The following is a 15691-nucleotide window of genomic DNA, read 5'->3' on the forward strand; positions in this document are numbered from 1 at the left end:
ACTAGTATTTTACGTTTCTGATACTTTCTAATAAAAATTTTATCAGCTCTTTTTTTTTTTTTTCTTTCACTTTCTCTTCCATTTTCCCGATTCCCAAACGCCACCCATCCCTGATTTTTCTAGAGTATTTAGCTATCTATTTCTACAAACACGAAACTGCTGTTTATCTAATTACCTTCAAGAAACAACGTACTCTGTGGTCTATTGACTTGTGACTTGTGAATGGGGCTAATTAGTCGCGGTCCGATTGTCTCCTCTGCCATTGACTCTGTCAATTCATGCCTTCGGCACACAGCAGATGCCAGCTGTCTTCTCCATTGAACGAGCAAAAAACTTTCTTGAGTCGGGTTAAAATTAATTGATCATTTTATTTGATGATGATGATGAATTATTTTTCAATTCTTTAGTTTGATGAGGAGGACGAAAAACATTATTTTGTTATTTAAAATAAAATTATCAATTATATATTCCAAAATAATTGGGTTTGGATGGTCATTTTATTTTTTAAAATATCCAAATGGAATGTTACAGAATTAGAGTGCTCGACTTCTTTATACAGAATTTATAAAGTGGAAAAATCAAGAAATTAAAATAATCTATTCATGTAGTGGGAAGAAATTTGGCTGCCGTTATGCTAAATAAAAGAAAAATGACTCAAAAGTACAATACTTCAATAATCCCATTCCCAATTACATTGGAAATAAAGTTTTCCGTTTATTTATGAAATAACTATTGGTCTTACTTTGGTAAACATCTTTATTTTCTTTGCATACGGGCTTTCTTTCTTTTCTCTGCCTTTACTCTTGACTATATTTAATGGTCATATTCAATCTCAATATTCTGCAGGTTTGTGGCTGGTTTATTAGTTACGATTTTTATAGGATTGCATGTAGCAGATGATACTTTCATATAGATTTTTTTCTTTTTTATTTTCTCCTTCGGTGAAAATAGTAAGAATTTAATTTTTGTTACCATGTAAAATGAAAATAGTCCTCATTTCAAGGATTAATGGGCCACTAATTTCGACTTGTTAAAAGATAATTATTCGCAGCGAGGTAATTGGAAGCTCGAAGATTTCCATATTATATAGCCAAACCTAAGTGATAAGAATTTTCATATGAGACATAATTTGGAGGAAAAAAAAAAAAACAATTCAAGTTAAAGATCAGAAATTTGTGTTCGTCACAAAAAATAATTCAAGCCACACAATTTTTCTTGTCTTATTTTAAAAAAAAAATTGTGTTTCTCACAAAAACACTTCAACATCGGATAGAGGGAAATATCCTTTACTCTTCGACGTGTCCCTGGGCCAACGTAAGTTGACTTTACATTAAAACAAAACAAAAGAAACATTGTCCACAGACATTGTCATGTAGTTAAGAAAAACTTAATTTTGACAAGTACAAGAGAGGGGCGGGACTCATTCGATAAGCAAAGAGCGTTTTTACCCTGCAGCCAATACTTTGATGAATGTGAAATTACCCAATAATTTATCCAAAAATTTGAATTTCAAGAAATGTAGCATTTATGATAGAATGGCTAATTTCTTCAATTGATATATAATCAATATATGACGTGTTACTAATTAACTTACTGCAAGAAGGAAATTATAGAATAATTTTTTGAATTAGCAGAATTATTTTATGATAAAACTATCACAATTTAATTTAAGAATAAAGTTATTCTTTAAATTTCTCATTGCTATTCCTACTTTTCTTGTTGCACTAATTAATGGCATTGGTGAAGCCATGAATTATCAAATAAAAAAGCAAAACAAAAAACATCGTTAAATTCTTAGGAGTAAAATGAATACTCATTTTCTTATGAAAAGAAAACGATCGATCATTTTACATGGGCAATTTGCGGTCAACTTGCGACACCCTCATCGACACGTTAAGTCAGCCAATGCTTCTATGAACAGGGGCGGATCTCAGGAGGAAATTTAAGGGGGGCCAAATTTAAACTTATAAATTTAACGGGGGGGCCAAACTTAATTGTACAGGGATCAGTGTGTAAATTATTCATATTTTATTCAAAAATCTCAAAATATTTTAAAACCCAGGGGGGGCCATGGCACCCTTTTGTCTTACATGTGACATCACTAGTTTGTATAATTTTCAGGACTAGAAAATTTTCTCAAATTTAAAAGAAAAAGATACAGAAATATAATTTCAAATTATCCAAAAATTTGAGTTTTAAGGAATATAGCATTTATTATATGTCATATTAATATAGAGAAGAAAATTTTAAAAAATTTCTTTTTTGAATGAATGGAAGTAATTTTTTGATAAAAATTTCACAATCATATTTTTAAAAAAAATTATTTTAAAATAATTTCACTCCTCATCCTACATAATTTAAGAATTTAACATTATAAATTAATCTTTTTAATCAAAGTAATAATCTCTCCTTGGGTCTGCAAATGCTAAAATTTACACTACTAGAAAAATGGTCTTTTGTGACACCTGTCTTCTGACACTTTATTATAAAGTATCAGTAATTACATGTATTTGGGGCATTTTCCGTGTTTAACAGATAAGTATCATAAATTACTAATACTACGGTGTCAGTAAATCAAATATCACAGATTCGTGACACTAAAGTATTAGTAGTTAAAAAAATAAAATTTTAATTTTGTATCTACTAATAATCGAACTGAAGACCTCTAAGCCATAACCTTTTTATTTTAACCACTATACCACTCGGCCACAAATTGCATTTTTGAACTTATAAATTAATAAATAAATAAATATTATAACTTAAAACCTAAAACCTAAAAATCTTTCATGTTCTGTGTGAAACCTAAAACCTAAAAATTTTTGTTAAAGTAAAAAATCTATCTCACGGCCGCCGAAGCTTTCTTCCTTCTCTCTCCTTCCCTCTCTCTCGCTCTCTTTCTCTCTCTAACAATGATCTACCTTGAAAGCCGCCTTTGTCAAAACCTTGAAACCTGTCGTCCTTAAGCTAAAATATCCCCGAAAAGAACCCAGAAAGTGCTGTGAAGAATTTGGGCAAAGCTAAGGTTTGAAAGTCCGAATCAGTGTTGTGGTAACTCTTTGTCTCATTCTCTATTCTCATTGTTTAAGTATTTATCTGTTAATTGATTGATGTTTATTGAGTGCAAATGAGAGCTTGCACTTGTTTGGAAATCTAGCCATCTAGGGTTTTTGTTGTTTATAATCTAATTTATTGTTTAATAAAATAAATAAAACGCAGCTTTATTATAGGTGGAATTCAGTTTATTAAGTGAAAGAATGATTACAATCGGTGATTATGGATTTAGGTTGAATGCAATTTGTTAATTAAAAGAATAATGGCAATCGACAATCATGGGTTTAGTATGTATTATATATTTCGTTTGATGGTGTGTATGAAAACCCAAACCTAAAATTTTCTTAAGTAAAAATCTCCATTCTCCCTCACGAAATTATGCTGAAAATTTGAGGATTGATAGACTGTTGTTGTGATCTTGGTTGTTTCCGAACTTGACTAAATGACTTTCAATTGATTTGAAAGTTTGATTAAACTAAGTTTAAATGAGAACATTTTAATTCTGGAAATTTTGGAATGAATTGGGTTTATATTTGATTTTGAATGGATTTCTCAATATGGTTGGTTGTTGTCCAATTTTATTAGAAATTACATATGTACCATGTTTGATATTGCAAACGTATAGTCTAACAGAGTTAGAATAAGCTGAAATTCGGATAAACTACACTTCTATTTGCATACTTCGAATCTGGAAAATTTTATTTTGATTGAACTTGTAATTTATTTTTAATGATTTTTCAAACTCTGTTGTCTCTGCAGTAACTTCTTTTGACAGAACTGTTCATTAATTTTTGATCCTATCAAACACCAGTCTAATGATATCGGAATAGCCTCAAATTTTAATATGTTGTTGACTTATATGTCCACTTAAAATCTAGAAAGTATCATTCTGATATATTTAGTATTTTAAATTTAATATATATTCAAACACCTGTTGCTACTTTTACAGTTTCATATGCAATTTTGACAGAACTGTTCATTAATCTTTGATCCTATCAAACACCAGCCTAATGATATCGAAATAGCCTCAAATTTTAATATGTTGTTGACTTATATGTCCAATTAAAATCTGGAAAGTATCATTCTGATATATTTAGTATTTTAAATTTAATATATATTCAAACACCTGCTGCTACTTTTACAGTTTCATATGCAATTTTGACAGAACTGTTCATTAATCTTTGATCCTATCAAACACCAGCCTAATGATATCGGAATAGCCTCAAATTTTAATATGTTGTTGACTTATATGTCCACTTAAAATCTGGAAAGTATTATTCTGATATATTTAGTATTTTAAATTTAATATATATTCAAACACCTGCTACTACTTTTACAGTTTCATATGCAATTTTGACAGAATTGTTCATTAATGTTTGATCCTATTAAACACCAGCCTATTGATATCAGAATAGCCTCAAATTTTAATATGTTGTTGATTTATATGTCCACCTAAAATGTGGAAAGTATCATTATGATATATTTAGTATTTTAAATTTAATATATATTCAAACACCTGCTGCTACTTTTATAGTTTCATATGCAATTTTAACTTATATAGTTTTATCATGTGAGAAGCAAATGTAGAGTTGTCCAAATGACTTGGAAATTTGATTTGTGGTGCATTGACATGTCTAATTATGTTTTGTTCATAGCATTTCAAATTAAATTAAAGAAAATCTTAAATTCAAGCTGTCAACGTTTCCTATTAAATCTGATTAGTGATAAATCTACTAACTTGCAGTACTTTTCAGGGAAAAAAATGTGTCAACACTGTGAATTGCAACGAGAGAAGAAAGTACCAAAGGCATAAATCTTTTTTCATTATATTTGGGACTATTCTTAAAGGTTAGTCTTTTCCTTTTTCCTTTTTTTCTTTTTTATTTAAGGTAATCATATTCTTTTTAATTTTAATTACAATCAATTTGGCGTTGCTATACAACTCGCACCAACCAATCAATTTATTAATGTGACTAGATGGAAGATTGCCATATGTGGGGAATATATGAAGTCAAGACTAAAGGTACAGCCAATTGTCTCATTTTTAAGAGTTATAATTGTGCGGCTTATACACTTGCTTTTTTCTTTGCCATTTTGCTTTTGATATGAAATGAGTTTGTTTCTTTTCTTCTTTTCTTTACACTCTTATTATCTTCGTTGGGCATATATTTTAACATACATGCTCTTGTGGAATGGCTTGCAATTTTATCCACTGTTTCCGCAACCCTAGCGGAGACTATGAATGGGCTGATTGGGATAAACCACCTCCGAGATATTGGGTGAAAAAGATGGCTGCTTTATTTGGTTATTCTGATGAATATGGGATCTGGAATCAAGAACGCTAAGGACAAACGAGGAACAAGATAGATTCAACTAATGCCGACATGTATGCTTTTATTACTAGTCATAGACACTAAAAACTGTACTTGGTATATATGAACTCTTGTTTATTTAATTCACTTTCTATTATTTGAATTTTTTAGTTTAAACTTCCATGTTTGACCGATGATTTTGAGAGGTTTCTTCATAGTATCGTTCTCTTCATTTGTGTTTTCTTCAAGTCTCCTAACTCGGTTTTCTTAGAAGCAATGAATAATGAAAAGATGTTCTTTCAATGCAAGATTTAAAGAAAGTTCTTCTGTTGGTTTTTTGGTCTATTGTTCGAGTTTAAAACCCACTTTCAAAAATGTATGATTAGTATGTGGCGTAATGACCATGTTGCAAGCATGGCAAGAAAATAATTAGATTCAACAAGAAGCCTTTGGTGATGTAGCATTGCAATCTTATGTACAAGGGATGATGATCCAAACTATGATCAAATTTCATTATTTAATGTATTTACTGCTGATGTTAGAAATCTTCTGGTTATTTATGGTTTTGTAATTTCTTATGCAGGCATCATTACAGAAGGTCTAGATCAAGGGAGGCTGATCGTGTGAAAAGTGGTTCTGGTAGAAGCCATGATGATGAACGTCAATTGTTCATGAAACAACTCGGAGTCGGAGGCGCTCCAATTATCACAGTGAAAGCAGAAGTGATGAGGCTAATTCTGATGGAAGTTGGTCAGATAGGGACAGAGACTAATTTTTATGTATTGAATTTGGATTATTTAGTTATGAGAGTAGGATATCTCATATTTTGGCTATTGAAGTTCAATTTGTAATATATACTAATAATATTTAAATGTGAAATGAAAGATTTTGTGATATAAATCAATTTCTTTTTGTTATTTTGTGGTGCTTTTAATTTTACAAATAAATCAATAGGTAATGATCTAATTTAATTTTTTATTTTTTTAAAAATAAATTAACTAGTGATACCATGGTAACAGTAATCATAGACACTAATAAAATATCAATAACTACTAATACTATGATGTCATAATATCGGTGATACTGTAGTAATAGTAATCACTGACACCACTTACAAGTGTCACTATTTTTCTGACTCCCAGATTACTGACACAATTAACAAGTGTCAATAAAAGTAATTTCTGACACTATTCTAAAGTCAGTAAAGACCATTTTTCTAGTAGTGTTAATCTTATATCTGTTGATGATATTTGCTCCAAATTCACAAGAATAAAATTTCTGACAAAATTATGATTCATTACTAGAAATTTGATCATAGGAAATTAATATATCCCTATCGTATACAAAAATGATTATAAAGAAAAACAAAAGTCACGGGCTTATTGTAAGAAAAAAAAAATACTTTCCATTTTCCAACTACTAAAGTAATTCAAAAATCGTTAGATCACAAGGATAAGCTTTTGGTGACTGAGGTCAGGCCCAAAGAACGCTGGTCTTTTTCTCCTCTATTTTCTTAGAAATTTTGGTTTCATTATAAATACTTGGTATACAGCAATCTTATCAGTGTTCTTGCATTACCAATCCAATCAAGCACACACTTACGATCTAAAATACTCTCATCTCATGGAAAGAGTTCACTCTCTCAGTATGATGAGCAGATTTCTCTTTCTCCGTTGCTTGATTCTTATTTCCTTACTTACCGCAGCTGCAACAGCCAACACAAGTTCCATTACCACAGATCAAGATGCTCTGCTTGCCCTGAAGGCTCACATAACTCATGATCCAACCAATTTCCTGGCCAAAAATTGGAACACAAGTACTCCTGTCTGCAATTGGACAGGCGTCACTTGTGATGCCCATCGCCATAGAGTCAAAGTCTTGAATATTTCTCACTTAAATCTTACAGGCACCATCCCTTCTCAACTTTGGAATCTTTCTTCTCTGTAATCACTCAATCTCGGTTTTAACCGACTTTCTGGTTCCATTCCCTCCGCCATCTTCACCATGTATACACTGAAATATGTTAATTTCCGTGGAAATCAACTCTCTGGAGCTTTCCCCTCTTTCATCTTCAACAAGTCTTCTTTACAAGATCTTGATTTTAGTTACAACGCACTATCTGGTGAAATTCCTGCAAATATATGCAGTAATCTTCCTTTTCTTGAATCAATTTCTTTGTCCCAAAACATGTTCCATGGCGGAATACCGTCCACTCTATCAAATTGCAAATATTTGGAAATCTTAAGTTTGTCGATCAATAATTTATTGGGAGCCATACCAAAAGAAATCGGGAACCTGACCAAACTTAAGGAATTATATCTTGGCTACAGTGGACTTCAAGGTATGCATGATCACATAGTTTAATTATGAAAATTGTTCCATAAGTTGTAATATGAATAATGTTCCACAATACAATTTACACACGTCGATTAATTTGCAGGAGAAATTCCTCGAGAGTTTGGCAATCTTGCTGAATTGGAGCTGATGGCGTTACAAGTAAGCAATCTCCAAGGTATGATTTTAAACTTTCGGCAATTTTAGTTTACCTGTGCTTGCTTCTGTATTCATTCGCTTGTTCTTTAATTATGCTATGATTTATTGTTTTCTTTCAGATAGAGATAAAGCTCTAAGTCTCTCCTCACTCTTTTCATTCTTTAATTTATGCAGATAAAAAAATATGTTTTTAATTTTCTCTCATCATGTTGCCACTTCCATTTTGAAGCTCCCAATTAAGTTGATCAAAATTAATGATGTTTCATTCTGATTCCTGTCGGCCTAATTCTTATAGAGTTGAAGAGTTTATTGTCATTATGATATTCTTCAGGCAATAAATTCTTTCTTTTCTTTTTTTTTTTCCCAAATATGAATGATCCAATTGTTTGCACAAATACATATGTGCTCAATTTGCAGGAGAAATTCCACAGGAGCTGGCGAATCTTACAGGATTGGAGGTATTAAAGCTGGACAAAATTTTTTTAACCGGTATCATTTCTTCATCTATCTACAAATTACTCTTTTATATATATATATATATAATTAAAAGATTTCACGACTCATATTATAAATTATCATATGAGGATATATTGTTACTACTAGCTAACATTATCTCGTTTCTTTATTAGAAATTAATCTGTGTTTATACAAAAAATTTTAGCATCTAAAAAAAGTATAAAAGCACGTGGAATAAATCGCAAATCTTTCTTCATTACTGAATTTAGATTTCTCAAAAATTATCATGACAGATATGTTTCACTAATGATATGCACGTGTGACAACTTCATAAATTATTTTACATAGAATCAGTAGTTATCTTAAATAATTGGAGATGCAATCACTAATAAATAATTTCTTAAAAAGCATCAAACTAAAAGAAATCAATAATTTTAATAATCTTAAAGAGTTACATCTTCACGGCAATCCTTGCATAATTTTTTATCTCAATAAATTTTTAGTCAACATAATATATTATCTTAGCGGATGATGTTCAATCTTAGAATTTATAATATCTAGAAGGTTCGTAGCTATGAAATTAGTATTTAAGCATTTTAATTGAAAATTTTGAAACAAACGTTGAGAACTGCTCCTCCTCAGAATTTCAGCGGATAAATATAAAAAATAGACTAGAAAAAAAATTATTTTACTGAAATAATAGTTAAAAAGAGAGGAGTACAGTACTCATGACTTAGGCTTGCTGTGTACTTATTTTACTTGTGCTTCGGGCTAGATTGCATGCGGTCAAACACTTACATAGTTACACATGTTATACATAAGCTTTTACTTTCACCACACTCTTGATAATTTCTTAACCTTCCCGGTTAGGTTATAGCAATTTATATATAAATAACTAAAGCATACTAAAGCTGGTATTGATGTACGGATGAGTGGTGTCAAACGTGTATCTGTTTTTATGTATTATTATTCTTTGAAACAAACCTGATTATAATCCTTTCAAAATACAGATGAAATAGCACGTGAAATCGGAAATATTTTACTGCGATAAAAATTCATATATTCACCGTAGTAGCACGTGTAAAATAGACTATAAATTTAGTTCCAAAATAAATTCTTGTATTCATGTAAATTTTACATTACTAGTTTAAATTAATATTAAATATGTTGTTTATTTCACTATGTTATTTTATTTAACAATGATGTGACTATTGGAATTACTAATATTTATAGTTACTTAGTAAAGATAAATTTCCATAATCTGAAGTTATAAAATATAAATTTCACAATACAGGGGAGATACCACCTGAAATCCATAATCTCCATAATCTGAAGTTGCTGGACCTTAGTCATAACAAATTAGTTGGTGCTGTCCCAGCTACAATCTTCAATATGTCAACACTCACAGGACTTGGGCTTCAAAGTAATTCTCTCTCAGGAAGTCTTTCGTCCATCGCAGACGTCCAACTTCCAAATCTTGAAGAGCTTCGTTTGTGGAGTAATAATTTCAGTGGCACAATTCCTCGTGTCATCTTTAATGCTTCTAAGCTCTCTGTGCTAGAGTTGGGAATAAACTCATTCTCAGGTTTTATTCCCAACACATTTGGCAATTTAAGAAATCTTAGGTTGCTGACTTTACATTATAATTATTTGACATCTTCAAATCTAGAATTGAGCTTTCTGTCCTCGTTCTCAAATTGCAAGTCTTTAACATATATTGGCTTATCAAATAATCCACTGGATGGCATTCTTCCTAGGATGTCTATGGGTAATCTTTCTCATTCATTGGAATACTTTGACTTGTCCTATTGTAACGTTAGTGGTGGCTTCCCTGAAGAGATCGGTAACTTGACCAACTTGATAGGGATTTATTTAAGAGGCAATAAATTGAATGGATCAATTCCAATTACTCTCGGAAAATTACAAAAGCTTCAAGGTTTGCATCTTGAAGATAACAAATTAGAAGGACCAATCCCAGACGATATTTGTCGTTTGACTAAACTATATGAGTTGGGGTTGAGTGGCAATAAGCTTTCTGGATCAATCCCTGCATGCTTCAGTAATCTGGCTTCTCTAGGGACATTGTCATTGGGTTCCAATAAGTTAACTTCCATTCCCTTAACTATTTGGAACCTTAAGAGCATGTTGTACCTCAACTTTTCATCAAATTTTTTTACTGGCCCACTCCCATTAGACATTGGAAATTTGAAGGTTTTGATAGGAATTGATTTTTCGACGAATAATTTTTCAGATGTTATCCCAACGGTAATTGGAGGCCTAACTAATTTACAATATCTCTTCTTAGGATATAACAGATTGCAAGGCTCGATTTCTGAATCATTTGGTGATTTGATAAGTTTGAAATCCTTAAATTTGTCCAACAATAATCTCTCTAGGTCTATTCCTATATCTTTAGAAAAACTCTCATATCTTGAGGATCTAGATCTCTCTTTCAATAAGCTAAAAGGAGAAATTCCTAAAGGAGGATCTTTTGGAAACTTCTCAGCTAAATCATTTGAGGGAAATGAATTATTATGTGGTTCACCCAATCTACAAGTCCCACCATGCAAAACTAGCATTCATCACAAATCAAGGAAAAATGTTCTTCTTCTAGGGATTGTCTTGCCATTGAGTACTATATTTATAATAGTAGTCATTTTATTGATCGTAAGATATCGAAAGAGAGTAAAACAACCACCAAATGATGCTAATATGCCACCAATAGCGACATGTAGAAGGTTTTCATACCTAGAACTTTGTTGAGCAACAGATAGATTCAGTGAAAACAATCTAATCGGTAGAGGAGGTTTTGGCTCTGTTTACAAAGCAAGAATTGGGGAGGGGATGGAGGTTGCAGTGAAGGTTTTCGACCTGCAATGTGGAAGAGCGTTTAAGAGTTTTGATGTTGAATGTGAAATAATGAAAAGTATTCGCCATCGAAACCTTATCAAAGTTATCAGTAGTTGTTCAACTGAAGAGTTTAAAGCATTGGTATTAGAATACATGCCTCATGGAAGTTTGGAGAAGAATTTGTATTCGAGTAACTGCATTTTGGATATTTTTCAAAGATTGAATATAATGGTAGATGTTGCAACAGCTTTAGAATATCTGCACTTTGGTTATTCAGCTCCTGTAATTCATTGTGACTTAAAGCCCAACAATGTATTGTTAGACGATAATATGGTTGCTCATTTGAGTGATTTTGGCATTGCAAAGCTCTTAATCGGAGAAGATCAATCTATGACTCAAACACAAACACTTGCCACGATAGGCTACATGGCACCAGGTTTGTTCCATGTTAAATATATTCTATTTGTTGTAAACTTCCTAATAAGTTATTCATTTCTTATGATTTTCATTGGAAGAGGAAATTATTATTAATAATTTATCTTACTGCGTAATTATTGCAATTCATAGAGTATGGAAGAGAATGACGAATATCCACAAATGGAGATGTTTATAGCTTTGGGATTATATTAATGGAAACTTTTAAAGGGAAGAAACCCACTGACGAAATTTTTAATGAAGAAATGACATTAAAGCATTGGGTTAATGATTGGCTGCCCATTTCAATCATGAAAGTTATTGATGCAAATTTGCTAAGTCGGGAGGACATGCATTTTGTTGCAAAAGAGCAATGTGTGTCATTTGTCTTCAATTTAGCTATGGAGTGCACTGTAGAATCCCCTCAGCAGAGAATCAATGCAAAAAAAATTGTAACGAGACTCTTAAAAATTAGAGACTCGTTACTTAGAAATGTTGGAGGTAGATGTATAAGACAATCAAATTTAAATTGATTATGCCCCTCCTTCATTGCTAGCTATCCTTTTCGGAGACTTAAATGGCTGTCCTTCATACAAGGTTTGTTGATATGTTTTGTTATTGCTCTTGCTCTTGTTTATTTCTCTCTTTCTTGAAATTTGCATGTATGCATTTTTCATTCTCTTTCATATTTGTTTTGGTCTGAACGTAGTTTGCTTTTTAAGGATAAGGCCCATCACGGCCTCCCCTAATTAGATGTACTCTTTTTATTTTTATTTAATTAATCATCCTTAATACCGTCAAGGTTCACCGAAAGAAAATTTTAAATTGATTTTCTTTTCTTTGACTAATAATGAAAATTGTAATCTTTATAGTGAATAAATTCAATAAAAAAGTGTAAGAATATTAGTCGTTATGGCTGTTTTCTAAACTTGGAGTTTGAGTAATTTAACAGCAACGAGTCTCTTGTATTATAGGCCAAATTGTTTTTATTAATTTTATTTTGTCTTCATTTTCTCCATAAATCTTTGCTCAAGTTCCATGCCCCCTCTGTTTTTTCTTTTTTTTTTCTTTGCCCTTTTGCACGAAAATTCATTTTAGATATTTTATGTAAAAATTAGTACAGAACATCAATAAAAAATTTTATTACTTTAAACAACTCGTATGTAATTAGTCTTATATAAAATTTAACTATACAAATCATGTGCACATTATTCAATTGTATTAGTTACGGTGTATTTTAGAATTCTTCTACCTCCAGGCTTGAGAATCTACCAGAAAATCATGGTAAATAATAATACTGCGGTGAAGTAATCGTATATCATTCTGTTTGTTAATGTCATGACTATATATATACGTGGCACTCCCCATAAATAAAATCGTGGCATGTTTAATGCATACGTGTCAAGCATATGAAAGTCTCTGGTATTGTGACGCCTCTTCTTCCTGTCCTTAATTTCCCTTTTAAAGTAACTCGTCTTCTTTAGCTTATACATGGGAAACGAAACAAGAGTCAGCAGTCATCATCATCCAAGTTAATGGGACAAGGCCAAGAACACAAGACACGACCTCAGTCTCAAGTTGAGATTCAGGTCTCTTTCTTACATGTTCTAATATATAGCTTTTTAATCAAAGTTATCCAATCTGCTGCAACATGTGTTTAAATCATAGCTACATTCTATATATATGTTATTTTTCTCCATTTAATTTTCTTGTCAATGTGGGTTGTCAAGAAATTCAAACCTAATAATGACTAATCTATCATTGTATTTGGTTCTGGGAATTTTGCAGGAAAGAGGGGAAATATTTTTCTTCTACAGGCCTAAAGTCGGCAAAGAAGAAGCTCACAGCTCGGATGATGTGCAAAGATTGTACCTTGTCCTGCGGCCGGAGTCCGGTGAGAGGTCAGTTGAACAGAAACAAGATCCGGAGTCAGGTAAGGAGGGAGCCAAGAAAGAAGAAAGTGACTCTGTTAAGCATGGAAGTGGCTCAAGTGAAGGTGGCCACGGCAGCAAGGTAGTTCACATTTCTAACTTGGGACTCTTTACTATTGGTTAAATTAATTGGAAATATTTTGATCTTTGCATGTATGTTAACAATGATAAAAATTGAAAACGATTACAAGGGGGTTTCAGATTTGTCTATGCATTGTGTCACGCTTTATTTAATCTAATGGTATGTTGAATAAGCATGTAATGTTAGAATCCAAGTGGGAAGAAAAATCACAGTAAAAGTCCAACAAGTGCTGAAGTACATGTACATGTGTATGTTTCAATTGGGTCAAGTGTCACCGCTTCTAGCTAATTGTTGTCAAGTGTCACTGCTGCTAGCTAGTGAACATTGAGAAGGAACTGTTGTTGCGGTTCATTGTGATGGGACGCAAAAGCCTTCCAGATCCGAGGGAGAAATCCAGGCCTTACTGGGGTTTTGTTGAAATGGTCACCACAAAAGTGGAGGATGTGAAGGTTGCTCTTGCTGGAGGTATTGAGTTCTAGATCTCTTTGATTCTTTGGGTGCACTTCTCATTAATATCTATGGGACTGTTGATAACCAAAAGTGTATGCTGTTGTGTAGAGGAATACGATACTTCAACTAGAGGTCATCGACGAAATTTACCTGCAAGGGCAGTAGGCGAAGGCGTTTACCGCATTTTAAGGCACAGTCCAGGCAAGAAGATGCACACTCATTTGATCTACAAGCTCGAATTTCCTCCAGAAGACATGGAAAACGAGACTCAGGAATCCCTTAACATTGAACACGAAGGCTCATTTCTCATACAGATAAAGAAACCAGGTCAACATGGCACTTCACAATTCAGAGGACTGCAGAACAAGCGGAAGGCCGTCTTCCCAGCCCACCTGCAAGGTCAGTTTGGGCAAAAGCGTTACTGTCCAGCAGATCCTCCAGACTTCTTGAACTATGAAGGATGTGAATTCTTGCTCATATCGGCATCAGATGATATAGAGGAGGAGCTGGGTTTGGAGCTAAAGACAGATGAAGGGGAAGCAGATGAATCCTGTTCTGATTTGATCAAGACATTTGGTGAGACTGCACCTACAAGTGCGCTTCTTAGAGGCACTTGGGTTTGAAAACTTTGAGTCGTGCCTCTCTTTGTCAGAAAATTTCTCTTTTGCTGGTGCGTTACTCTAATTTTGTGTAGCAAGTATCTACAAATTTTGGATCTAGAACTTGATGTGCATTTCACTTGATGGTTAATGTATATAGTGTTACCACCATTAGAAAAATAACTTTTACTAATACTTGTGTTCGTGACACTTTTCTAAAAAGCATCATTAGTTACATATATTTGAGTCATTTTTCGTGTTTAATAAATAAGTGTCACAAATTATTAATTCTATGTGTTTGTAGATTAAACATCAGAGATCGTCGACACAAGGTATCAGAAACAACAAAAAAAATATTTATTTTTATTTTAGTTGCGACTCGAACCTAGGACCTCAAAACTAAAGTGTTTTAAGTATGTACAAGTTTTGTTTCCAGAACTTGCATGATGTGCATTTCACTTGATGGTTGATACATATGGTGTTACTGTATATACTTCCCTTAATCTCACGTGATTAATTGCTGATTTTGCTGGATAGAGGGGGTGGCTGAGCACCATCTGAAGCCAAGATATTCTTGGTTTTTTGCTTTTGTAAGTTTCTGCTGAAATGATAATGAGGTCATCACCTTTTATATTTCTTTTCCTGATAGATATAACAGTTAAGAAAATCAACAGATTGTTAACTGCTGCTATCAAGTTCATCTTTTCTAATTTCATCTAGGTATCATACTCATTAGTCTACAAGAAACCTTTAGGGCAAATTTGGATTTTTTGTAGAAAAAATAAAAAAATATTTCATAACAAGAATATTCTTTGTTTTTAATAAGATTATAGTTAAATAAACAATTTAAACAATAGGAGTACTGTTGTAATTCAATTTAATCTTGAATCACCAAAGATTATATAGTAGTAAATATCCCCTAACTATATCATATCCTAGTCCATCCGGTATACGAAACGATCGTTACTTCATAGCTACAATTATTATTAAACTTATTTCACAGCTGGTGGTGGGTCTCAAAGCTGAGATATTAAGAATAGAAATGAGAAATTG

General features: G+C 32.3%; 3 protein-coding genes and 1 long non-coding RNA gene across 5 annotated transcripts; all 4 read left to right on the top strand.

Moving 5' to 3' along the window:
• The first annotated feature begins 2817 nt into the window (after positions 1-2817).
• Positions 2818-6263, top strand: LOC102610040 (uncharacterized). The gene is made up of 5 exons (XR_008056431.1): positions 2818-3048; positions 4806-4899; positions 5029-5074; positions 5282-5437; positions 5947-6263. It is a non-coding gene; the product is annotated as an uncharacterized LOC102610040 (long non-coding RNA).
• Positions 6264-6836: 573 nt separating this feature from the next.
• Positions 6837-11078, top strand: LOC102615958 (putative receptor-like protein kinase At3g47110). The gene is made up of 4 exons (XM_006468056.4): positions 6837-7704; positions 7804-7875; positions 8274-8345; positions 9607-11078. The coding sequence occupies exons 1-4, from the start codon at positions 7368-7370 to the stop codon at positions 11073-11075; spliced, it is 1950 nt and encodes a 649-aa protein (XP_006468119.2). The 5' UTR covers positions 6837-7367; the 3' UTR covers positions 11076-11078.
• Positions 11079-11156: 78 nt separating this feature from the next.
• On the top strand, positions 11157-11746 carry LOC127898860 (probable LRR receptor-like serine/threonine-protein kinase At3g47570). The gene is made up of 2 exons (XM_052431353.1): positions 11157-11598; positions 11730-11746. Exons 1-2 carry the CDS (start codon positions 11157-11159, stop codon positions 11744-11746), a joined length of 459 nt encoding a protein of 152 aa, XP_052287313.1.
• Positions 11747-12035: 289 nt separating this feature from the next.
• LOC102615458 (uncharacterized) lies at positions 12036-15273 on the top strand. Of its 2 annotated transcripts, XM_052444198.1 has the most exons (5): positions 12036-12173; positions 13061-13165; positions 13365-13589; positions 13904-14054; positions 14148-15273. In XM_052444198.1, exons 2-5 carry the CDS (start codon positions 13112-13114, stop codon positions 14660-14662), a joined length of 945 nt encoding a protein of 314 aa, XP_052300158.1. In that variant the 5' UTR covers positions 12036-12173; positions 13061-13111; the 3' UTR covers positions 14663-15273. The 2 variants fall into 2 exon arrangements, with proteins under 2 accessions (XP_052300158.1, XP_052300159.1); XM_052444199.1 differs by lacking the exons at positions 12036-12173; positions 13061-13165 and having other exon boundaries at positions 13452-13589; positions 13908-14054.
• The last annotated feature ends 418 nt before the right edge of the window (positions 15274-15691 follow it).

Source organism: Citrus sinensis, chromosome 7, assembly GCF_022201045.2.
Source record: "Citrus sinensis cultivar Valencia sweet orange chromosome 7, DVS_A1.0, whole genome shotgun sequence".
Taxonomy (NCBI): domain Eukaryota; kingdom Viridiplantae; phylum Streptophyta; class Magnoliopsida; order Sapindales; family Rutaceae; genus Citrus; species Citrus sinensis.